Below are 24,391 nucleotides of genomic sequence, written 5' to 3'. Positions count from 1 at the left end.
CCTGGCCGAAAGACCGGTTTCCTCGACGCAGCCGTGAAGGTTCCAAGCAACAGCGCGGCGAGCGGCTTGAGTGGGTTTACGAAAGTTACCCCGACCGGCGATTTGGATCCGCATGAACCTTCGTAGATGCCGAGGCTGTTCTCTGGCTGCCCGCCCGAGCCCCGTTTCGCACGAGGCATGTTAAATAGCTACTCAACCTCGTTTCGCCAGCACGGCCTTCCCAGAGATTTCTGTCCCCTCCCTTTAACTTCCATCTAACATCCATCGTTATATCGCTGCGATCTGTAATATTCACACTCCCTCCGAGAAGTACAAAGCACACGTCCAAATAAAATGGCCTCTCCTCGTAAGTCTTCCCGAAAGATCGCCCGGTACAATACCCGCTCCTGTGCTCGCTGCATCTTGTAGATCGTCACCTGCTAACGGTTGGAAAAATTTCTCTAGAGCAACTTCGCACTCCTCTCACCGATCTACTTAAGATCAACCACCCAGTCCTTTTGGCTGGTATGAACGTTGCTGCCGGCCCTAAGCTTGCCGCAGCCGTCACCAATGCAGGTGGCATGGGTGTCATCGGCGGTGTTGGTTATACTCCAGAGATGCTCAAGGACCAAATACAAGAGCTGAAGAGCTTTCTGAATGATAAGAATGCGCCTTTCGGTGTCGATCTCCTGCTCCCCCAGGTTGGAGGCAACGCTCGTAAGACCAAGTAAGTTTCAGGATACGAGAGCGTCATGAAATACAAAGATGGAAAAGGAACTCACTGGAGCTAGCTACGATTATACTAAGGGAAAACTCGACGAGCTCGTCTCTATCATCATCGACAGCGGTGCTAAGCTTTTCGTTTCCGCTGTTGGAGTTCCTCCAAAGCACGTTGTCGAGCGCCTCCACAAGGCTGGAATCCTCTACATGAACATGATCGGTCACCCAAAGCATGTGCAGAAGTGCTTGGATGTTGGTGTTGATATTATTTGCGCCCAAGGTGGTGAGGGTGGTGGCCACACTGGAGATACTCCCACCTCCATTCTCATTCCAACTGTTGCCCAGCTCGTCAAGGGCCACAAGAGTCCATTGACCGGTCAGCCAGTCCAGGTAGTTGCTGCCGGTGGTATCTTCAGCGGCCAGTCCGTTGCGTCCGCTTTGATGCTTGGTGCTTCCGGTGTCTGGGTTGGTACCCGATTCGTCCTCTCCGACGAAGCCGGTGCTCCTAAAGCACACCAAGAAGCCGTTAGAACCGCTGGCTTTGATGACAATGTCCGAACTATTATCTTCACTGTAAGGCCTCCCCGGCTGCTCTAGTTGCAAGGAATTTGTTTTGCTGACGGGAAATCTTCAGGGACGACCTATGCGTGTGCGCATGAACCCATACATCCAGAACTGGGAGGAGAACCGCGCCCAGGAGATCAAGGAGCTCACAAGCAAGGGTGTTATCCCTGTTGAGCATGATTTCGAGAACCTCGGCGATGATGTTGATGATGATACCCTTGATAATGCCCGCCCACACCTGATGGGTAAGGCTGCTGCCGTTGTCAACGAGAAGAAGCCTGCTAAAGCTATTGTTGATGAGCTCGTTAGTGATGCCGTTGCTTGGCTTAAGAAGGGCAACGGCATGATATCCAAGCTGTAAATGCATATTAAATTTTGTTGACTTTGCATATTTCTTTTGACTCCTCATCAAGGCAATTAAGAGATGTCTATTTGGAGTACTGGGAACGGATTTGTATATATCATGACCTCTTCTTATCTACGTACATGGAAATCTGAGCTATTCTATGATTCTCAACACCTTCCTATCAATGCTATCTGCATTTAAGGACACCAGCATGTGGACCTTTTGTCGCGTTTCCCGCCGAAAAACGCCAGGGTACATAACTGGGGGCGCTTGAGCTCCTCTATTCCTCATCCTAAAAATCGAGCCACTCATAGTTAACAAGGCCCGTATCCGGCAGTGCAAAGGAGGAGGTGCACCGAGGTTCTTGGGGTCCTCGGCCAAGCCCGATGTCAAGCTGTGGATCTTGGTGGCCTAGACTCCCTAATATCTCGCGGCATTGTACGGAGTATTTTGCTTCACAAATGCACAAGCGGTTATGAAAACATCCAAGCAAGCCTCAATAAAAGCTCCATCGACTCATGCATATGTCAGAAATGGGAGATAAAGATAGGCTCATAAACTATCACACTAGCATGCAAAGTGGATGTCCTGATGCCTTTGACTGATAGCAGAGAATTCGCATTCCTTGATGACATTTTAAATAACCCAAAAGTATAGATGATTTTGTGTGATAGGAGACCCCCATATCGCTCCTAAGAAATAAACGATATCCTACGCCTCCTCCCTCATTGCAGAAACTGGTGGCCATCCCCAGATTTGTAGTTAGTCTTGAGCAAAGTAGGCTTCATCGAGATACAGATAGAAACAAGAAGTAAAAGCCAGATCCAGAATATGTAAGGCCAAGCGGGACCACTACTTGATAACTAAGAACGGAGTGACTCCGGGGCAGGCAAGAGGCGATCATGGTGAAGGAGACAAAAATTGAAACCGTGAAGGGAATTGTCTAAGGAAAGCGGCGATACGGCCGCACGGAACTCCGCATCAGGGAAACGTCAAGGCAACAAATACTATCAAAGAATGGAATATCGAAGATACTCCCGTTTTGATAACTCAAAGCGTGTTTAAACGACGTATTGAGGCTGCGAAACCTTTTTTTAAGGTCGGGTAGAACATTATTCGGTCTTCAGACCGCTGTTCAGAAACTAATTTGATTTCTCTGAGTAACTCCTTTCGCTTTTTCAATTCGAAATGCGACGCACGGAAATATTGACCGCATCGCTGAACACCCGCGCCGCCATCCAATGAGCTCAGGATTCTTATTCGAGCTAGTAGAGCAGCATGCCGTTCTCCTGATTTTGAAGCGGCCAATGTCGCCTTTGGCGAAGAACACTGAGATTTGAAGTTGAGCGGCATATCATGACGAGCATGGGAAGATTGTAGGATCTAAATCTCCTAAGAAACCGTAGCGAACCGCGTTCTTTCGCTATATTCGCGTTGACAAACCATGGGGCAGGTCTAGCTAGGAGCTTTGCAAGTGAGTTGCACGCTTCGACGAAATGTACGCAACATTTTGCGTTCACATAAACCTGAAATGACCCGTTTTTCCGCCACAAGAGGAGTCGAGGGCCTTATAATATTTAAAATGAGGAGTCTCAAAGTACCCGTAGGTGCTTGCATCCACTCCTGCCAGCCATCATACTGGCTGGCCACATATCAGAACAGGATATCGGAACGTCCGGACACCATCCAGCCCTTTTCGGGCCAATATTGAATCCTATCATTCAATATAATATCGTTAAGTCTAATGTCTGCATTAAAGGAAACAATGACCTTAGAGTCGGCGGTGGAGGAGCGTAGCTCACACGCGTAGCTTTGACCATTGGCCATATAGCAGTACCTGCAAGCGCAAGCCTAAATAGCGTTGTCTGAACAACAGGTTATGAGAGAGCATCCGCCGCGCAATTCCCTTGAACTCAAGGATTTCGAGTGCAGGGATTTTCAGCATAGCAAGGAGAGAGGTGTTGCAACTTCGTTGGAACTTTGATACCCTATTGAAAATGTATGGTCGAGTACCAGGTACAAGACCTCAGTGCAAATCCACTTCTTTATGGTATCATTTAAACAAGCCCAGCCATAGTTTAATGAAGGAGCTAGAACAACGGCGATCACAATCTGGCTATCAGTAGCTGTGTAAGTGCCTAGAATGATCCCAGAGGAAGATATGTTTTGTGTGAGGGAGCTTGGCGGGTTTCTCCCAAAAAAAAGAAAAGAAAAGAAAAAAGAAACAATTCGGTTAACCCCTTACAGAGATAACTTGCTGTTAAGTAGGAAGCCCCCAACATCTCTTTGGCCGCCGGAGACAACTCAATTTTTTACCGTACCAAAGGATTACGGTTTGCTATCTTTCGTATCCCCAGCAAGCATGTGTTATGAGGTGTTGTCAGAGTTGAATGAGAGGAATAAGTCGTCAATGCCCAGCTATACAAATTAGGGCTGTTTGATCCAAATACGGTTAGCATCGAGGTGTGAGCGGCAGAAAAAAGCTTAAACGGACCGACGGGGGTTCCGGTGCTAAACCCAATCGAGATTATCTGACTGCACACCAAAATGCGATAATTCGATCATCGATCGTTAATTTCTCACAGCTTTACACTCAAAGAACAAAACCCCTAGAACGTGCTGAAAATGTCCCGGTTAGCAAAGTAAGGTTTTTCCGCATTTGCTCCCTTGAATTTTGCTAATAACAACTGTGTGATAGCAGCGCTGGCGATTGGGCGGACGACGAAGAGTTCGACGAAGCCGCCTCCCTCCCCCCACAGCAGGTTATTTCCAACAAAGATGGCACGAAGACTGTGATAACGTACAGATTCAATGATGATGGCAAGAAGGTCAAGACTACCCGGCGGATTCGCACAACCGTGGTCAAAGAGCACGTAAATCCTCGCGTCGCGGAGCGCAAAGCGTGGGCGAAGTTCGGCCTCGAGAAGGGCCATGCTCCTGGTCCGTCTCTCGACACCACATCGGTGGGAGAGAATATTTTATTCAGGCCCTCGGTGAACTGGAAAGCTCAGGCTAAGGAGGTGGAGAAGGCTGGTGGCGAGAAGGGCGGTTTGAAGGATCAGCTCAAGGATAAGAAGGTGAAATGTCGTATTTGTAGTGGAGAGCATTTCACGGCCAGATGTCCCTTCAAGGATACCATGGCGCCAGTTGATGAGCCTACTGGTCCGACTGGTGGCGATAATGAAGATGAAGAACGGCCCGCGGGCGCTTTGGGCAGTGGTGCGACCGCTTATGTCCCTCCTGCGCTTAGAAAGGGTGGTTCTGGTGGAGAGAAGATGGCCGGTAGATATGAGAGGGATGAGCTGGCGACACTGCGTGTCACAAATGTGAGTGTGGCCTCATACGACAACACTTGGAAATATGGTGACCTGGTGCTAACTGCTTGATATAGGTCAGCGAACTCGCTGAAGAAGGAGAGCTTCGTGATATGTTTGGCAGATTCGGCCATGTTACAAGAGTTTTCCTTGCCAAGGATAAAGAAACCAATATGGCTAAGGGCTTTGCCTTTATCAGTTTTGCTGATAGAGCGGATGCTGCTCGAGCTTGCGAAAAGATGGACGGCTGTAAGTTCAACATTTATATCTTTCATGCTCGAAGTCTATGCTAACGATGCGTAGTTGGCTATCGACATTTAATTCTCCGAGTCGAGTTCGCAAAGAAGACGACATGATTGTTCTTATGATTTTAGCCTATTCACGTCTCTTAACGGGTCTTTGTTTACCTCTGTGTTTCCCATTATTCTCTCTAAACTAGCTTACTTAGCTGGCGCCTGTTTTTCAGCTCACCAAAATTTGTTCTCATGCTTATGGCCAGAAATTGTCGATAATGATGACTGCTAAATAGAAAATTTCTATGTGATTTAGCCCCTCCATAATCATTGTGCTTTGACATCCAACCGGCGTACGAAGATCCTCCTCAAACCAGCCCAAGGAATCTGCGATCGTATCACGACCTAACGGCTGTCCAAGGAATCATTGCTCACAGCTATGAGACAAAAGCCGGATTTCTTTTGAACTGGGGGCTTGTCAAGCAAGGAGTTTGTGACATTCCCTTTTGATTGATGTGGAACGGGTTTGATGCACGGTTAAAACTAATTAAGTTTACAACTTGGATATCCGCGCCTTGTCTTCATCGTCCACCGGCTGACTGCGTTATTTGGCTAGTGATGTATTACCAAGAAATTCGCTTTGAGTTGGGATTCTGGATTTCCAGCGCTTCGTTACTGGATTACGGTTCGGGCGATCATCTTCAAAAATTTGCCGGTTTACCGGGGAAAGTTTGACAAAGGCCATTTGATCCATGTCATGCATGTATAGGGTGGCAGAGTATGCATCTCCGCCAGTGAACTCTTTACTAACCTTCTGCTATTCCGGCAAAAGGCCCGTTCGCGTTGGTTACGGAGTGAAGAGACGGTCCGCCTCAATGCCAACGTGAGCAGCCTGGATGCAAATGAAGGATCGAAATGGAAAGGCGACCGGCAAGCGAGAGATGACATGTGTACGTATGCAGAACAGGCGTTTAACGAGTCAGTTAGGCAGCACGCGGTCTTGTTGCGCCTCGTCTTCCCGCATGCCGACCGTGGATTCAATCTGACGTTTTTCTCTATCGACTTCTACGGGGGGATTCACTCAGTCCGCCTTGCGAGGTCCTAAATTCCGCGCTCATCCTCCCTTCCGTCTGCGGTGCGAGGGATAGAATCTTACTTTCTTGGGATCTTGTCAAAACGCTCCACGTAGGGGCGCTTCACCGCCGCCCCCCCAAAGGAAAGGCTGCGGTTCCCCGGCTCTGGCTCTGGCTCTGATCCATTCCCTATCCGGCCCCGCGGATTTGCGACCCGAAACCGGACATCAGGATGCGAACGGCAAGGCTAGAAGGCCGACGCTCACCCTTGGAGAGGGTGTTTGCTTCACATCGACTCCTAGACTGAAAGACAATGATAATACTAACCCCATCTCTCCGGAAACGGGTGCAACCACCAGGAGGTCAGACCGGATCCTGATTGACTTAGAGGGTACTACTCAGTCAACGCAAGGAAAAAGGGAAACTTTCTCCTCTCATGCTCTCACGGCAGCTCCTCAGTTATTAACTGCCGGGAGTCGCCGTTGGCTGTGGCTTTGTCTTTTACTCAGAGGATGCTACTACGAGATGCTACCTAATTTGATGCTCTCATCTTCGCAACGAATCCAAGATCGTTTTGCGATCGTTCACTATAGTAGCTGGTCAAGAAAAAGAAGGGAATAAAAAGGAAATCTTCTGGTGTCTCTTCGAAATAACCAGAAACTTGCGGATATTACCCTTTTTCTTGACTCAGTCCACCACAAATCCCAGCCTAATGGGACCTTAGTGGGCGAAATAACCTCCATCTCCGCTCCGACTTCCATCTGCAGGATCCACATCCATCCCTTACAGGAGCATCTGATTACCTGCGGACCTTCGGGCTCGGCCTACGCCGACAAACCTGCCTACCTAACGGGAGCGCCTTGCAAGCGCTTGGCAGAATAGTTGCGGAGTACGTGGGTATGGAGGCGGGTGTGTCCGTAACGTAGAACCGAGGCATGCAAACGGCAATCGATAGTTACAGAGCACAAGGGCAGGTACATGGGATGCAAACTTATCAGCAAGGGTAGGGGGGCCATAGGACGAGCGCCTAGGTTTTGTCGCAAACGTTCCCACTGTGAAGGCCTGCGTTAGGGTGGCGGTGGGCAAAAGGAAAAAGAAAAGAAAAGAAAAGAAAAGAAAAGAAAAGCCCAGGATATGAGAAACTGGAGCCAGAGCCTGGGGGGGGGGGGATTAAGCAAGGACCCAAAAGAATAAAGATTCGATAATTCGGGGGGCAAAATCCGTAGACGCAGCGAGAAAAGTGCTGGCGGTTGTGGCCCACATGGAAAGGGGCCAGCCGGCAAGAGAGAGGGGGTGAGGGTCAAACAAGCAAACCCTTTGAAAACCGACTGACAAAAGCGAAAACGCATATATATCAACTTTATTAAGATTGTATAGACATCCTATACCCATTCATGTTAGCCAGTTGTGTTACACATGGTCTCGGATCGGAGCATTATGTGACAATTTGAATCCACTTCACTGGTTAATCCGCGCTTGCTAATATGTGAACCAAGAAGGGGGTGTAGGGTTATCATCAGGACAAAAGGAACCACTGGGTTACACACTCTTCGTCAGCCTACCAAATTTGTACCCCACAGCCAGAAATTCCGACTTCCTTTGCATCCCGCCTATCACCACAATGAGCGGTTCGGTGCACATCATGGCATCTTTCATTCGGACGCTGATCTGTCCACGTTTTCTCCAAACGGGCGCAGTGAGACAATAACCGGCCTTTCATAACCCTTCGCTCTTCCATGATAATCGGCTACGCCGAATCCGGGAGCTCAGAGCGAAGATCAATCCTGATGAAGCTCAAATCTCCATCTGACATCATCGTTCTTCTCAAGAGACTCTGATAAAGGCGTACCTGCTTGTGTTGAAGAAACAGTTTCGTGGTTGGTATCATCCGAGATATGGTCGCCCAACCCTAATGACCGTGGTACATGAGCAACAGATGCCGGACCTCTTGAGGTTCTGGAATTTTTTTCCTTGTGTTTAAGTCCTTTCAGCCTCCTCTGTCCTTTTATTCATATAGGCCTAAAGAGAGAACCTTCAACTATAAGCTCAAAAAGAAAAATACGAGGTAACAAAAAAGATCACATTATAAGGCTAAACGCCCTACCCTCCTGTGTGGTGGTTTCTTTGAGTAGCAGTCACGCGGAGATTACGAGGAAGGCGACAGGATTATAGGCCGCGTCCAGCTTGGAGATGCAGGCCTAGAATTCATGCAGCCGAACCGCTATGCATCCTTGGATAGAATGAGCATGTGACTGGAAAATGGCCGAAAAAAGAGGGTATATGATTCTGGCATAGAGGCCGCGGAATGAAACCCCAATTATCAAGCCGCAGCAATGCAAATGAGTCGGACAACATTGTGCGACAACAATTATTATTAGAAGAAGTCCTTGCAAGGACTTTAACGAAATAGACGATAGAAATGCCTCGGCATACTACCGGTATTCAGCTGATCGTAAACAAAGATGCGCTGGAGAAGAGGACTAAAGTAGAATATACCACTCAGAATGGCTGTAACCTCATGTAATCTCATAGAAATGGCAGAAAACATCACTCACTCAATGCCGACCGCTGCACAATCTTCACGACGCGGAACTGTTGGCCAGCGCGCAGTATACCTCTCAGTCCAAAGTAGGAGACTTGACATTGCCGGAAGGAAGGCTAATGCCGGCAGGCCAAGATATCGATGGTTGAAGATACTTGGAAAAACTGTATAATAATGGCAACCTGTAATAGCAAAACAAGCCCTTGGTCCTCCAACTCCCAAACCCAAACGATGATATGAGATTCTTACCACTTCCAATCAGGTGTGTTGGACTGGAAAATAGGCCACGAATTGTACCAAACCAAACAGCGTGAAGATAACTGGCTTCATCCTTGCAAATGTGATACAAAAAGGGGCGAATCGCCTGCCAACAAGCAACGTTGCAATCATTGCTAATCATAGCAAATTGGCTATTCTTCAATAGAACAGGAGTCCACACACAAATCAACGAGGATCTAAGCAGAGCAAGTAATGAGTAGCTTGATTTGGGCCTCCGGAGGTCCGTGTATCCTGCGTACCGGGTTTGTCAATGTGACGCACATTCAGTGCTCATAGGTGAGGCCGAGGGTAACGTAGATTAAATAGTCACATTTTTCAAAACCATCTGAAGCCGATTGGGATGCATGGGACGAAATACTTATCGAAGTTGATCAAAAGTCTCCCAAAACAAAGAGATGTCTGCTGCCGTTTGTGGCGATGCAGTAGGCTCGCAGCCAGTCTGCTTGTAAGTGAAACTAAATCAATAGGCCCTTTTACCTTGAGCCGAATAGGTGTGTTCAAACCATGGCGGAGCAGAAATTATTAATGGCCTCTTGCAAGTTGGCCTAGGGGGAATCCAAGTTTTGTTACGCAAGATGCAAGTTTCTTGCAGGGCATACGAATCATGTCGTTTTATCGTCTCCATACGGAGAAGCTAGGAAGACACCTATGATAGGGCAATTCTCTGGGATTGCTCAAGTTATCGTTGAGCGTTCGGATGGACGCAGTCGGAACTATGACTAAACTTGGCAATATCCTGTCTCAATCGAGTGACTGCGACAGTGACCCCAGGTAATGCGGGCGAGAAGGACTGTAAATGCGATTAGTGCCATACCAGAGAAATGTTTTGATGATACTCCGATAATGCAGGAGTGTCTGGCTGCCCCGTGGCCGTACCGCTTTGTTGGGGAGACGATTTGGACCTTTTTCATAGCGTGCCCAACAATATCCGGAGGGACAGAGTATGGAGTAGTATGAAGAAGACTAATCAAGATCACAGCCGGCCGGCGTTTGGAGTCGGGAATGACCTGGACTTCGCGGCTCGTCGGCTTGGGAAAACGAGCCAATCCGGGGACATCATATTGTCGAAGTTGGAAGAAGCTGGGCAGAGACTGGGGCGTCTGACTGGATGTTCTAGACGGACATTTCCCCCATTCCAACGCAACTCCGAGAACGCGGATAGAATAGAGTTTTGCAGCTTCCAAAGAGTAAATGAGGTGAGCCGTCGGACTGGAATGGAATCATGGTTGTGACATTGCCAATAGGGGTGCATTGATCGGCGCAGAAATTCAAACCTGAAACCTAAGGTGCAATATGTCTCTACATATCTCATATACCGAAATCGACCAGAGGCACCTGGCAGCGTCGTGGAGGAGCGAGAGCAGTCGGGAAGACTCGAAGCGGTGGGCGGGCGGGAGATGAGATTTGGCGGTCGGTGATGGCAGTCGTCGTCGGAAGGTTGCCAAGCGATCGGCAAGCCCCGTGCACGAGCCACCCTGCGGCGAGTTGGGCGAGTTGGGCGAGTTGGGGCTGGGAATGTTTGGACTGAGCCAGGCTTTCCCCGATCGGGTTTGGGCTGGGCGGCGGCCAGAGGAACGTCACGCCTTCGCGGGCCTGAGGACGTCGTCCATTCCTGTCTTTTGTGTGGTTGGGGTTGGCGGGTGCTGCCACTGGGGAGAGTTGATCATCGCCTCAGCTTCCATCATAACAAGAATGATAGGAACGATGTAGGAGACATAACGAGTTAACTGCTAATCAGCGGACCGTTCGCTTGACGAGAGGGCAGTCGGTTACTTTGTTCTCCCCCGGTAACTTGGGTGTCTTTGTCACGGTCAGTCTCCATCCTGGTCACTGCTCCAACCATGCCGCAATGCCTGAGAGATCTGACCGGAATTATTTCCTCTAGCTGCGTCTATGAAAGTTTATTTCGAGACATGATTACAGTGGAAATAACTATCTGCCTCCATCCGCACTGTGGGTAAGAGGATGTAGGCGGGACCTGATGTCCAGGCCAGAGTCGAAACGGTCACCGTTATTAACTACCTGTCTAATCCCAGTGCCTGTTGGCAGAGCGTGCTTGTACAACCATGTCGTCAGGGTAGTATGCAAGACATTGCCCATAGCAGCTCAGGCTTCCGCTTTTAGTAGTAGCCTATCTTGGCCAATTCCAGCGCGGCCTTGCCCTCGCTCTCTGCTAATAACGGATATCCGGGACCCTGGGGCGAAATTTCCTCAGTCTAAGCAATAGCTAAGTCACCTACCAGGGTACTGCGACCTGGCTTTGTTTCGACACATTGATGGGTATCGCAGAATATTGCGGCCCTGCCACCCCATACCCATGTCTAGCAGCTGGCTTAATGGGGAGATGGAAGGTTATCAATGAATAATTCTTTTGGTATTGGTCCCTTTGATCTACTACTCGGCACATGGCTAATTGTCGTTCTTTGCCATGTGATGATCTTCCATCCAAGTGCGAGGGATACAAGAAACAATTTGCTTTCAATATTTCTTTTTTTTTTTCTTCTCTTGTGCTGCGGGTGCGGGTCATTTCTCATCAAATCTTATTTTCTGGCACGTCGAGAAGAGGCGAAAAGGAAACCGAAAGAGAAAAAGAAATTAAAAGCATCTCTGTTTCCTCCATACAAAGCATGGAAGAACCGGAGCTTACTGCAAACCCTGGAAAAATAAACTATTATAAGTGACCAGGACGCTCAAGCTTTCTGCTGGGATTCCAAAAAAAACAGGATTCTCTGCTACTGGTCGATCATCTGCACTACTGAAACTCATAAAATGCAGTCGCATTGTGGCTGGGATCATCCACCAATCGATGTTGCTCTTTCTCTCCGTTGATCGCCTGATTTCCGTGCACTTAGTATGGACAGTGTGTGTTCTAATTCTCCCGCCGATGAAGATTGGAATCCCTCCCGCCAAGCCAGCTTAGTTCTGCCCTGTGGGAGATCATTTTCGATGTGCATAGATGGACTACTCCGGATCGGACTCAGACCATCTCATGGTCGCGTTGGTCGCAATTGGTCGCCAAGTGTTGGCTGGTCGCGACTCGCCGGATCGAACGGTCGCGGATTCAATCGTACTCATATGTCCGTGGGTTGGCAACTCTTTCGTTTCCGCGTTATGACTAACCTATTTTGCACTGGGAGATATGTACTGACTCGGGTATGTATGTTTTGCTATGATGCCCTTTAAAGCTTGAATCCTGTATACATACGTATAATGTGAGAGTGAAAGGAAGTACGGAGTACTCCGTACATCTTTCAGGTCTTCTACGAGCTTGTCATTGGCGTGGGGCAAATAAAAAGGCGGAGCTAACCAACCTTGCATTGTTGACAACTGCAAACTTACCGCGATTCCTCCTTACAGGAATGCAAAGTATTATTGAGCGCTGTGGCCTGTATGGAATTAATCTCTTCCCCAACATCCGCAACTTCGACGCTCCGCACTTTGCGAATGCAGTTAACAAGTCTTCTCGAATTCGGCAGAACAACCTATAAAGGACCGACCAGCGGGGGCTTAAGGTGGTTACCTGCAGCGATTCAATAGGTGGATCCAGGATCATCACCCATAATATGCTTGCTGAAGGTATAATCTGCTTCGTCCCTTGCTGCGTTTCGACCTTCACATTCTCCGCTCGGCAGCTTTCCTGGCGCCTGGCACTGGTTAAAATACGAGGAGCCACTGATATGGATGTCTTGAGGACACTAGCATCCCCCTTATTCGATCGGATTGGATAAGCCATCTCCGATCTTGACCTGGGGTTCGGAGCTTCGTCTCCTTACCGTATGCTTAGCCCCCAGTCCCGATAACTCCACGCCCCGGACCATACTTCTACAAATTTCGTACGGAGTGCGGAATTATATGTATACCCCATGAAAGAACGGATTTACGCTCTTATGTCATTACTTCTCTTAGGTTTCTTGTTGACCGTGGCTATTGGCTAAAATTTTGACGGGAAAAAGCAAAGTGGTCTCAAAAAGGAGGAGAGAAAGAACCTTATTAGAGCCTGATAACAGCAGGGCCATTTTGCTTCCTAGATATATCTCGGGGCTGCTCTACAAACAACAAGTTTTGCTCACAGAAAGCTTGATAACTACCACTGATTTTCCTACGCCGGCTTCGGCCAACTGCGAGATAATTATCGTGCGTTTCTCACAAGATACCATCCCGTTTTGAGTTGGTCATTCGGCAAATTGCTTTTAAAGGCCCTCCATATACCATTTATTTGACAACCCACTACCCATCATTTTCCTCTTGAAAGCCAACCAAATCTAACTGGTAAGTGAAACGGCAAGCTGCTTCGAGATCTTTTACACCTAGCATTGTTTTCTAGTGTCTTTCGCATTCTATCCTTGTGCGCCTTCTTGCTCATATCACTGCTTCTATATGTGTGTCCATTGCGCTTTATTACCCTTTTCACTCTCCGGCTTTTCCGTTCTTCTCCCACTTGGTGATTTGTCTCTTTTTTTTTTCCCGGAAATTCATTGTTTTGTTGGTGTTGTATTCGAGTGGTATTTTCTTTTTGATCGCGCACCTGACAAGGGCTATCTGCTTAGTCGTCGATCGCCTACGGGGATCCACCTAGCTTATTCGTTGCCGGTAATTGCTTCTACTCAAGCCAAAGCTGGGGCTGAGAATAAACCTTTGGATTGAGCCAACCGGGACCGTTACACATTCCTAGGCCAAGTCATTGTGCAGCCGCCTACTATATCCCTCCCTCCTTACCATCTCAACCATACCCCACGTCGTTTCGATCCCGGTTCTGTTCCGCCGAACCCTCTTTTTTTTGCGAATTGGCTGCGACCAAAGTCTAACGTTGCTACCCTTTGAGCACGCAGCCATCATATGCCAAGTATGTATGAAAGGTCATCGGTTATCCCCACTGCTTTGATTAGCCGTATTCGTGGTCGTCTAGCCAGTGTTCTTTTACCTTATGACCCCCTTGGTTGGTAATATTGCATTCCTAGGATCCACGGCAGGTTTGCAGTGGCATCATATGGCGGACTTGCCCCTATACTTTGCCCTTTTTTCTTGAAGGCCACAGATCCATAGTGACACTGTTTTGCAGCACTTTTCGCAGAATCGGCTCAATCTTAATCACCAACCGGAAAGGAATTATGAATCCCTAGTCTTTGGAGACTACCCAATCATTTGGTTCTGGGACTGCCACCTTGACCCGACTTCGCAGAGACATCGCCGGTTGAGGTATCATAACCTGGATCGAGGCATCTCTCATTTCCTTCACTTTCTTGAGCTATTCCCAATATCAAGACAACCCAATCGAGCGCAGCCCGCTTCGGATCCTTCACAAGTTGTTAGAACTTGACAAATGACTTCTAGTAAGCTTGTTTCCATCTGGTACGACTTTAGAATCGAAATAACGGATTAATCCCGCTATCAGCGGGAGATCATCCACGATTTCCGAGGATTTTAACGTCGACTTTTGGTCTTCTTATCTTTCCCCGTTCTACCAATACCCCTTTTTCCTCAGCCACGTTAATCTATCAATACTTTCTCTATTCCTTGCGTCTTCCCGTTCTTATCCCCAGAGGTGTGGCATCCCGCGTCATGATCGCATCTGTGTCTACATTCTGCGTTTAAGAAAAGTCTTCCTCTGAATTTCTATATATATATATTTTTCAAGCTTGGAGTCCTCCTTTTAATAACATGCCGGCTTCCGGTATCTAAATATCGACTACAATCCTGATGTTGAGTGGGCATTCGCAGCGCTCCTACACAGGTCCATCCATTTTGAATCCACGACACCCTCCGAAAACCGACTCCACGAATCATCTCGATCCCTATCCGATAAAAGCTCTGCAGTTTCCGAAGACACTAAAGAGAACTACGGCAGAACTGGCATATTTGGTTATCAGGTGATCCCATCGGACTCGGTGTCCAACGGTTCGAGATCCACTTCGCCACAATCTGAGGTTCAGGATGCGCTGTAAGTGTGCAACTCTTCAAGTTAGCAATATCCTGAAATACTCTGAGACATAGCACTTAGATCCCTTTTTTTCCTGCTCCAGTTCCTTCATTTTGCATACCACTTGTCATCTTGTTCAACATGCCAGAGCATCACAATCATGCTATCAGTTAAACTATGAAATAGGCTACTCTTTCTGGTTATCAAGTTTGCCGCCGAGCCAACATGACTGGACTATATCGCGTCATCTATTCGCTGAATCATTTGTTGTCCTGGTGCTCTTGTTTTTCTTTTGCTTCTGTCCTCCATTTACGTGTTCCTCAGCTATCAAAAGCGCACACCAGCTTTTTTGTCCTCTTGTGCGCTAAGCTGAGAATAATCTCTGCCTGGTCATCACTTTGTCTCAGCATCTTACGTTCTGTTCTGTCTGGTTCGCAATTTGGCTTGCATTTCTACATCTCCTGTTTTCACTTGTGCATACCCTCAGAATCTTCTATCATCACCACATACACCCTGAGATGCATGGTGCTGCTGCTGACTGCCATAACCTTAGCTTCTGTGTTGCTGGGGAAGTCAAGAACTTGATAGTATCCTCCGCTGGATCATCACCAGATAGTGCACAATCTCAACATACAGCATTTTCCTTTGCGTCTCTACCTAGCAGCAACGTGAGCCCTTTGGTCTCAGTCGAAAGTGACTCGTCAGATACATTCCCATCAAGGCCGCACCCCGCTATCGTGCCCTCGACTGAAATGGTGGACTATCGGTACTCACGGATGCCACCGCTGTGCGTCTTCTCCATCCCGTTGTGTGTATATGATTTTATTTTGGTTACTAGCTGACTCGTTTATCTAGGCAGCCACCTTCGGGAATGCCACATACGATGCACTCGCCAGGCACTATGCTTCCTTCTTCAGGTAGTATGATCAGCCGAGGAGACAGCTATTCGATGTATGGGATGTCCAGAAATGGACTCTCGGTAGCGCAAACAGGCAGCTCATACGGTGACACCACGAGGTATCACCAATACCCTACAAGGTCAAACGACATATCGATGAGCAATACCACAAATGGGGTATACGGAACGTCAGGAAATCTGTTCATAGATTCTTCCCCTCGATTGACTTTGTCGAATTCAGATTCACCCCCGTGGCATGAGACAGAAGTTTATTACAATGTTATGGCCAACGGCCAAGCTGTGAAGCCCGAAATTCAGGCCAGAATCCATAAAGGGTTCTTTATTGCAGGAGGATATTGGACATGCTATCGCAGAAACTACTTTTCGGTGTCTGTGTCCTTTGCCCTGAGGCCTTGGTCAGTATGTACTACATACCTTATCCAACGCCCTGGCCGCTCACCAGAGAAAGTCCTGGAATTCGGCATGAAAATATCTGCATTTGTGAATGGACAGGAAAAGGAAACCCGGGAATTAATACAGCACACGCCCAAACGCGATAAACAGTCCGAAAGCAAGCCCAGGCGTGCCATTATTCAGCCGCAGCCCCCCCCATCCCTTCTCCTTAATCACGGAGCTAACAATACTCACTTAAACTTTGGATTGCCGCCGTCTCAATCTGCTGGCATGCAAATGGACTATGGTTCCTCATATGGAGCCGCGCAACAGTCGTCTCAAATTCCAACCTCCCATACTTGGGAGCGGATTCAATTTCAAAAAGCCACGGCGAATAACGGAAAACGACGTGCCCAGCAACAATTTTATAACCTTGTCGCCGAACTTTGGGCGGACGTTTCTGACCCGCTTGGCAATGGAACCGAACGGGTCATGCTTGCGAGAAAACTTTCTCACCCTGTTGTCGTCCGCGGAAGGTCTCCCGGTCATTATAAAGATGCAAAGCAGCCTGGCAGTGGCCGTATGGCAACTGTTGAAGGCGAGACCGGAAGCTCAACCATGGGCCACTTAGGAATACCGGCAGGATTAAACCCACCGGCACAGCAACCATCACGCTCCCATATTTCATCCCTTTCTTATGATCCCATCCAACGCAACGGCTCCCAGTACGATTATCGCCGCATGCCATCTACAGACCAGTCCCCATTGACTGCAAGCTCCCTTGTGTCCTCGTCCTCCTCATCCCCAGGAGGTTATGATTATACGCTGTTGAACGACCCCCTTAACTCGATGCAGTCCATGACAACCGGTACCTCGATCGATGGATACGGACAATCAGCGTTCGCGTCTGCGCCCGCGGCAACTCGCAGAGTCGAATCGTTAAATGTTCGTTGCCCTTTGCCATCATTCGATGACGCCCCGAACAAATCTCATGACCAAAATGACGTATCTCTGGGTGAACCGTTCGACCACATGATTCCAATGTTAAACAATGACCACGGTGGAACGAGCCGGTACATCGGAGGTCAGGCCTCTAACGGTTACGCGAACCAGGAAGTCAGTCGGCCGTCATCTGGCGGAAGACTTCCTTCTTACCCTGCTCGCTCAGAGAACCATGCTTATGGCCGCTATGATCCCCATTCCCATACCATGTGAGACAAGACGTTACGAACTCATTCTTTTTTAAGCAGCATCAAGGTTCCACGAATGTCTTTGTTTTCAGCTCATGTTCTTTCAATTCGAGTTTCAAGGAATGGTTTTTCATTTCTGTTCGATTACGTAGTTCAAGAATTCCCCGGTGCAATATTTCCTGTTCTATCGCCCCGTATCCTCTCGTCTCCTATGGAGCTTTCGTTTATTCAGCTAACGATTAACTTTATGAACCGTTTTACTCGCCGAGTCAAACATTCGATGTTGTCTAAAAAGGGATCCTGAAGTGGCCTCTTAAAATACTCAATATTTCTTGCCCCCGGCCATCAATTGGTTTCCCCCTCTGTTAACGAGTGATATGAGTTACTTTAAGGAACACGCGATACCCCGCTTAGAAACTCTCTTATGCATTCGCAGTTCTTATTGATGTCATGAATCCTATGAGCCTGCTCCTTGCAAGTATGCGCAATTTTCCCCTAGGCCTTGGACCCTCTCTTAAGCGAATGAGTGACGCCTTACTTTATGCTTGATCTGAGGGAAACTCTATGATCCTCAACCATGCTTACAGCGCCAGTTTCCTTTAGCCAGCCTTTTTGCTTTGTTTCCTATGTTTGATCTTTGATGTCGACAAAGTTTCCCTACCTTTTTACACCTCTCTTCAGGGTCGTTGGACTGTTTTACTATGAGTTCTTTTGTTTTCTTTTGATTCCTTTTGTATGGTTAACCCGGTAATTTTAAAATTGTCAAAAACAGGTGATGGGAACAATTTAACGTCCGAACGGCTGATCGAGAGGCAGGGTCCGACACTGGACCCTTGTACTCGTTTTTTTTTCCCTTCTTTTTTTTCCATTATTCTCGCATGTCTAAGGAGTATTTCCTTTCTGTTTTCTGGAAATGGGGTGGTTTGGTAAGGATGGAAAAAGATATGGATTCGGGGCTTGGGTGATGGAAAATGGCCAGGGTTATAAAGACTTGCTTTGTTATGTGCCTTTTTTTTGTTTGTTTAGGGACCTAAAATAGGATCATCTGCACACTGTCTAGATAGTCAATGCTTCTCTATAAAATACATTCTTGCTGTTATCGAAATACCGCCAGACATAAGGAAATGATACAGTGCTAGGTCAAAAGCTGATTTCATATCGCAAATCTAAACATTTTAGGGTAGAATTAGATACTCTCATATGACCTTCTGCCTTCAAAGTCCACTGGGTGTGACAGATGCCTCAACGCCCAGGTACGCAGGCAGTCAAAACACGTGTCTGGAATAGTCGGTTTCATTTGTTAGGACTTTGCCAGGACCGCAGAAGAATATGTGCTACTTTGCTTTGTAAATTGAATATAATGTTAGCAAGAATCTCTATACTGTATGTACTGTGTTCCTTGATTGAAAATGATTAGCTCCGGGGTTTTCAACGAACTTACCAACTATTGCAACCCAGGGGCTCCAAATCAGATAACCAAGGGCCATTGCGAGTTTGCATGCGACTGAAGATACTCGCCATAGTTTGAAACAATATTAGGGCATCCTTGCCACTCGTGGCCCTATCTCTAGGGGGAGAATGGCACTTCAAGAATTTCCTGTCGCTCGCAGGAACCCTCTTCACCCCTAACAACTCCTCATCGTTATCATCACCATTGTCATAGCGCCAACCCAAGTTCATCCTGGCACGTCAAGAACATAGCGAGGGGATCCTTTCCAATCGCTCGAGAAAGTGCCCTTCTCATTTCTCCACACTTCGAATCCGAACGCGAATGTTCTTATCCAGCTCCTCCTTTTCCGCCTCCGTAGGCACCATTCCTAGCGCTTTTTCCATACGAGGCTCGGCCCATAGCCCAAACGCGGCGTACCCCATCAGTCCCAGGCCTAAGATCATTCGTGTGCGCGGGGAGAGATTGCGGTATGATCTGAGGCACGGGGGTCAGTTAAGCCCTGTTCAGAGCGATAGAACGACTAGGAAAAGAGGGGGATATATGGATGCAGATCCTGGGCTTACTTACTTCCAGAGAGACATGATGAATTGGTGTGGGGGGTCGAGTGTCTTGTAAAACACTGTCCTTTTTGGTTAAACGTAGCAAAGTTCTGCTCGGGAGCAGCGGCGGCGGTTCGGCCCTTACTCAGCGTGAACCTAAATTGACAATTTCTTGGAACTCCGTAGTTAACTAGTTGGTTGATTTTCAACAGCACTGCAATGGTTCCAGGGTCACAGTCCGCGAAACTGTTCGCAACTTCTTTTCAGACTACCGGAAAAACGATCCTGGGTTATTGTTCAAAAGGTAAATCAGGGGCAAGGCCCCCTTTGGTATTTATTGAGAAATATTTATTTTTTTATCTATTAACCTATCTAGCCCCTTATACGGGGTTCTCCGTACAGCCCTGCCTATATCTAGGGAGCGCAAATGTCATAATAAGTTGGTTAAGCCTGCACGTTGAGAAAAAGCCCTCCGCTGCTCTTGGAGACGGAGCAGCTGAAATCCAAAGTCAGGGCGAGACAAAAAGCCCGATGTAGATCAACGTGTTTCTTCGATCCTAGCGGGATACATCGGGAGCTCGCTTTTCAAACCTGTCTCATATTTGGAAGATTCACATCAAAGCCATGACATGGATAATTCAACCTTCTAGGCAATTTTCAGCTCATAGAGATATCAGAGGTCGCTTCGGAGCTGCTTTTGCGTCTGCATTTAACCAGCCCTTTCATTGATAATTCGATGGGCTGGTTATTTCGGCCTCGACTGGGGACTCTGGTCGGACACCGAGTCGGCGATATGCATGTTGATAAGACCAGCAATGACCATTCGGCTGCCGACTGGAGCTAGCGTCATCTTTACCAAAGTGACGCACCTACTATCTATCAAAGACTATCCAACTTCAGACCCTGTTTCTGGATGCTTCATTACAATTTTCCCGGCCGTGTGTATTGCTGGGACGGTTGCTCACCAATGTTGGGCTTGGTTTTTAGTGGGCTTGAGATCACCATTTTGCGGTTTTTATGAACAGACCACGCGCTGGCTGTTGTTGCAATGGTCTATTTGTCACATAATGGCAAACTAGATCTAATCTAGTAGGGAGACGAAAAATCTATTCATTCTGGTCTGACTCGTCTATCTAAGAATGATCCATCTGTCCAAATAAAAAGCAACCCTCTGGTCACATGACTAACAATTTTGTGTGGGAAAAGCATAGTTAACTAGTTACAAACTCAGATAATGTAATCCACAAGCGAGTGAAATTCCCAAGCGAGCAAAAGATTAAATTAAGGTATCTCAACTAACTAGCGACTAGAATTTAACCCCAAATGTCATGGGTCAAGCTGAAGTTACTAGCTAAGGCTCTATATACATGAACATATTGCTTGGGGGAAGAAAGAAGAAAGATGGTAGGCGAGCATATGTACAATATATACACAATGTTTTGTGTGTGATGCTAGGCTGAAAGGGGAAGCAGATGCTAGACCAAAAAGAGAATAGTGTGAAGATCTCTTGCATGGCATGGCACTGGGGAGCTCAGCCCAAGATTCTTATTGACGCCAGACAAGAGGTCTAACTTTGCGAGAATGAAGAGCCTTCGATGTCGTCGTCTAATTCATTAGCATATTCCTATCTGGTTTGGTTCACAATTTTCTAGGCCAACCCCTTCGAGGCATATACAATGAGAAGAGAACTGGGAACAGGAAGCACACTGCATCCCGCATGAGTATCTGAAGTTGGCGTCATGCTTGACGCAAGTGCTCTAGAGAGTGCGCACAGTAAGTCTCCGCTGGAAATAAATTAGCCAATTCTTCAGTGTACGACCAAATTGGTGGCGAGGGCGAGAGGCTTGTCATGGGAGGAGAAATGCATTGTCATCAACAGAATGCCACTCAGAAAGAATTAAAGCAACCGATAGCAGAGCTCGAAACACCAAGATCTGCCAAGGCCAACGACGGGGATCAGCATTGAGCTCACGTAACCACTTCCTCACCCGCTCGCAACAGAACCGAATCAAATCCTCGCGAAATCAACCTGCATGCCTGGAAGTAACAATATATACTGGCATCCAGCTATTGCAAGATATTTCGCTTCGACCTCCGATCATTGGCACCACTCAAGAAAGTCAATTAATTTTCGTCGAGCAGACATGGTGCTGGTTGAGCATGGCCTATTAGAGCCGCCTGACCTCTCCACGGTAATACCGCCTTCACCATCTCTATCTTCCTTTCTGATGGTAACTAACATTCTCTAGATCATAAACGATCATGACCAGCTTCAACCCACTCCGCAACAGCTGGAAATTGCAACGGAAAGATCCCGTGATTACTGGTATCATCTTACTGCAATGGCAATTAGCCGGCACCGCACAGGAATTCCACCTACCTTAACGAGCCTTCGAAATATCCTAAACCGCGTCCCCGCAATCAGCACAAGACAAGGAAAAACCATGATATTGCATCTTGGTTCATCCCCGAGCGAAACACTTTGCATTCAAACATCATCTGTCTGGCACGTTACTGGCACGGCAAAATGTGGCCTTGTTGGAAAAAAAAGAGAGATTCCCGGACTACTACATATAGGCAGCCGCACACCCATCCCATGTGGATTTAGCGGGGAGAGCTTTCGTCAATGGCCTAGTATTTCGGGCGAGGGAAACCGAGCACCAAGTTACCTGGGAATTCTAGCCCTAGGCTGGTCATATATTCTCTCTGCTCGGCTGTTGGAGTTACAAGTGGACAACTCCGAAATGGCATATACAGATTCGAAGCCCACAAGGATTCGACAGGGCAAGAGTCATGATTGTTCCTCGCCAGTCACCATCGATATCGGCAAGGTAGATGAAGACGTAGCGAGATGGTGGTGCGCTATCTTGGCACCCGGCCAAGGTTGGAAAGCCATCATCTCTCGACAGATGGATCAAGAGTTTGTGACGCCTTGGTCTGTCTCAATAAACGATATGCATGATATCGAAATCAGGTGGGAATCGAAGGAGCCAGTTTCCAAAGGCTTTGCTGCTTCCAGTCCTCCGCCATCCAAAAAAGCGTTCGAGAACCTTGCGCAGTTCTCCCAACGACATAATTTGGATAGCCAGCTGCCCGTTGCTCTTGCTACAGCATTGACTTTTCCGGCGCATAACTACCATGGCACGGCTGTTCAATTACCTCTTCCATTACCTCTTCCTGCTAATAATCATACCCAACAGGGAGTCGATTCCGTCAATTCAACTGCACTGAGCTGGCTAACTGTGGACAACGAACTTCCCTACTACATGACGCTAAGCTGCAGCCCGGAAACAGTTATATCAGCTCTTTGCGGAATGTTCTGGGAGCCCACCGTCACATGCAATATGGTGAGCCCGTGGCTACACCCCATCTTCCAAGAAATTCCGGAAAGCCCAAAATTTTCTTCCACTCCTGGATTCTACTACGAAATCCTCGCGGTCATATGCAGTTTCCGTCAACCGCGAATATTCACCCTCTGGCTCGGTGCTGTTACTAGTGGTTTGGCCCCGATTATTCTTCGTCGAGTCGAAAGGGGAAGACCTCCCGTTGACCCAAATGCGTTTCCTTGGACAGGATGCCCACAGAGTTTTATGGATCTCCCAGGATCAGGGCCATATATTTCGAATAAGTCATCTGATGAAGTCCAAAGAGCCGATGTGTGGCGTCTTCTGTATCTGCCCCCTGTTGTCGACGATGAATTATATTATAACAATCCGCCGTTCACCCCGTGGGCTCCGTTCGGGAGTACCACTGCCGGCCAATGTGTGTTGCGCGTTGCCACTCATTTACAGTGCCCAAGGCACTATCTTGAGTATGCACACTGGAATTGGATATTGGAGAATGGGTCAATCGTTGAAGGCCAAGGCTTTGACAAAACATCTAGCCACAGATCGGACGAAAGTAGCACGGCTATTAACATGTTGGATACATTGTTCCCACAAAGATCTCCCACCCAAGAGGCGTCTCGGGAAGCATCGCTTGATATATTTCGATGGGTTATGATTAACGGCGAAGGAACACCCTGAGAAAATATACAGAGATGAGTGGCTCCAACTTGAAGATGAGAGTGACGAAGAGACAGGCATGTCGGATGACGAAAACAGTGCGAGCCATGCTTCAGATGAACGATTAAAAGGACTTGAAGAGTGGCTTGGTCAACCCACGGCACTCTCACCGGTCCCAAGCTTTGACAAAGGCGCCAAGCGCATGGAAACTGGTGCCGGCTAGCCCGACGGTTCTGGGGAACTTCCCCAAAAGTCGGGCTTGCCGCCAGGGTGGGAATGACATCTCTTGCAGATCCTGTAATGCACTCCATTGCAATTAAGACGTACCTGACAGCGCTTCCACTGCGTTCGGCAATTCGGGCCCCTGCATGTCTCGTATGCGTGCTCATTGTTCGCATGCTGGCATTCGACTGCCTTGCACCAACCGCTTCTACCAGAGGTGGTATTCATTGTCGGTGGTATCTGTTCCTTAGATTATTACTCTATCTCGCCCTTAATTTCTGGAAAGCCTTACTTCGCAACTTGCTTTGTTAATTATTGTGTAAACTAGTGAGAGTCGCCGTCGATTCTACTGTTCAGACAATTCTTCATCTCGAGTTAGACGAAATCACTGATTCACGGGTTCTGTCGAAAACATACAGGCTGAAGGAGCTTCGATGAACCGAGAAGCGGAGGCAAAGTTTGTGAGATTATCACCAAAGAAGAGGCTGAAATAAATCTCCAGCCCGACGTACAGCCGCGAAATCGAGGAATGTGCCCCTCTTTTATTTGACCCTGGGTCGACGAAGGGCGCTCGGATCGGCATCGCCGACCGCGCCTCATGTCTCCCTGGCTCGATCATGGTGATACTTCAGCAGTTTTTACCTGTTTTAGCTTCATGTAGCTGGGCAAAAGTGGTGACATCTTGAGCGATCAGACCTTCGCCAAGATGTGCTAATTGCTGGAATAAA

General features: G+C 47.8%; 7 protein-coding genes across 8 annotated transcripts; 4 read left to right on the top strand and 3 right to left on the bottom strand.

Annotated features, from left to right (window-relative positions):
• Positions 1 to 218: 218 nt before the first annotated feature.
• Positions 219 to 1,763, top strand: D8B26_004167 (uncharacterized protein). The gene is made up of 4 exons (XM_003067834.2): positions 219 to 346; positions 445 to 706; positions 771 to 1,272; positions 1,334 to 1,763. The coding sequence occupies exons 1-4, from the start codon at positions 334 to 336 to the stop codon at positions 1,622 to 1,624; spliced, it is 1,068 nt and encodes a 355-aa protein (XP_003067880.1). The 5' UTR covers positions 219 to 333; the 3' UTR covers positions 1,625 to 1,763.
• A 2,411-nt stretch (positions 1,764 to 4,174) lies between these two features.
• Positions 4,175 to 5,479, top strand: TIF35_1 (translation initiation factor eIF3 subunit g). 2 transcript variants are annotated; one of them, XM_066124396.1, is made up of 4 exons: positions 4,175 to 4,251; positions 4,311 to 4,935; positions 5,001 to 5,172; positions 5,227 to 5,479. In XM_066124396.1, the coding sequence occupies exons 1-4, from the start codon at positions 4,235 to 4,237 to the stop codon at positions 5,277 to 5,279; spliced, it is 867 nt and encodes a 288-aa protein (XP_065980477.1). In that variant the 5' UTR covers positions 4,175 to 4,234; the 3' UTR covers positions 5,280 to 5,479. The 2 variants fall into 2 exon arrangements, with proteins under 2 accessions (XP_065980477.1, XP_003067881.2); XM_003067835.2 differs by having other exon boundaries at positions 4,308 to 4,935.
• A 1,920-nt stretch (positions 5,480 to 7,399) lies between these two features.
• On the bottom strand, positions 7,400 to 7,885 carry D8B26_004165 (uncharacterized protein; the record flags this gene model as incomplete). The annotated part of the gene is made up of 2 exons (XM_066124395.1): positions 7,400 to 7,611; positions 7,777 to 7,885. The coding sequence occupies 2 exons, from the start codon at positions 7,883 to 7,885 to the stop codon at positions 7,400 to 7,402; spliced, it is 321 nt and encodes a 106-aa protein (XP_065980476.1).
• A 4,126-nt stretch (positions 7,886 to 12,011) lies between these two features.
• Positions 12,012 to 12,783, bottom strand: D8B26_004164 (uncharacterized protein; the record flags this gene model as incomplete). Its single annotated transcript, XM_066124394.1, has 4 exons — positions 12,012 to 12,145; positions 12,200 to 12,243; positions 12,390 to 12,532; positions 12,571 to 12,783. 4 exons carry the CDS (start codon positions 12,781 to 12,783, stop codon positions 12,012 to 12,014), a joined length of 534 nt encoding a protein of 177 aa, XP_065980475.1.
• Positions 12,784 to 15,485: 2,702 nt separating this feature from the next.
• On the top strand, positions 15,486 to 17,473 carry D8B26_004163 (uncharacterized protein; the record flags this gene model as incomplete). The annotated part of the gene is made up of 2 exons (XM_003067836.2): positions 15,486 to 15,754; positions 15,823 to 17,473. 2 exons carry the CDS (start codon positions 15,486 to 15,488, stop codon positions 17,471 to 17,473), a joined length of 1,920 nt encoding a protein of 639 aa, XP_003067882.2.
• Positions 17,474 to 19,188: 1,715 nt separating this feature from the next.
• D8B26_004162 (uncharacterized protein) lies at positions 19,189 to 19,479 on the bottom strand (the record flags this gene model as incomplete). The annotated part of the gene is made up of 2 exons (XM_003067837.1): positions 19,189 to 19,372; positions 19,466 to 19,479. The coding sequence occupies 2 exons, from the start codon at positions 19,477 to 19,479 to the stop codon at positions 19,189 to 19,191; spliced, it is 198 nt and encodes a 65-aa protein (XP_003067883.1).
• A 1,621-nt stretch (positions 19,480 to 21,100) lies between these two features.
• On the top strand, positions 21,101 to 24,230 carry D8B26_004161 (uncharacterized protein). Its single transcript, XM_003067838.2, has 2 exons — positions 21,101 to 21,629; positions 21,687 to 24,230. Exons 1-2 carry the CDS (start codon positions 21,471 to 21,473, stop codon positions 23,460 to 23,462), a joined length of 1,935 nt encoding a protein of 644 aa, XP_003067884.2. The 5' UTR covers positions 21,101 to 21,470; the 3' UTR covers positions 23,463 to 24,230.
• The last annotated feature ends 161 nt before the right edge of the window (positions 24,231 to 24,391 follow it).

The sequence above is a fragment of the Coccidioides posadasii genome, chromosome 2, assembly GCF_018416015.2.
Source record: "Coccidioides posadasii str. Silveira chromosome 2, complete sequence".
Classification (NCBI taxonomy): Eukaryota; Fungi; Ascomycota; class Eurotiomycetes; order Onygenales; family Onygenaceae; genus Coccidioides; species Coccidioides posadasii.
This window is presented reverse-complemented; position numbering and strand designations above follow the sequence as displayed.

What these genes read in the sequence shown, in the direction of transcription:
- D8B26_004167 (XM_003067834.2), top strand. An exon ending in GGCAACGCTCGTAAGACCAA is followed by an intron (nt 707 to 770) that starts GTAAGTTTCAGG and finishes CACTGGAGCTAG; the next exon opens with CTACGATTATACTAAGGGAA. An exon ending in TCCGAACTATTATCTTCACT is followed by an intron (nt 1,273 to 1,333) that starts GTAAGGCCTCCC and finishes GGAAATCTTCAG; the next exon opens with GGACGACCTATGCGTGTGCG.
- TIF35_1 (XM_003067835.2), top strand. An exon ending in CGACACTGCGTGTCACAAAT is followed by an intron (nt 4,936 to 5,000) that starts GTGAGTGTGGCC and finishes TGCTTGATATAG; the next exon opens with GTCAGCGAACTCGCTGAAGA. An exon ending in TTGCGAAAAGATGGACGGCT is followed by an intron (nt 5,173 to 5,226) that starts GTAAGTTCAACA and finishes AACGATGCGTAG; the next exon opens with TTGGCTATCGACATTTAATT.
- D8B26_004161 (XM_003067838.2), top strand. Translation starts at nt 21,471, where the DNA reads ATGCCTGGAAGTAACAATATATACTGGCATCCAGCTATTGCAAGATAT. An exon ending in AGCCGCCTGACCTCTCCACG is followed by an intron (nt 21,630 to 21,686) that starts GTAATACCGCCT and finishes AACATTCTCTAG; the next exon opens with ATCATAAACGATCATGACCA.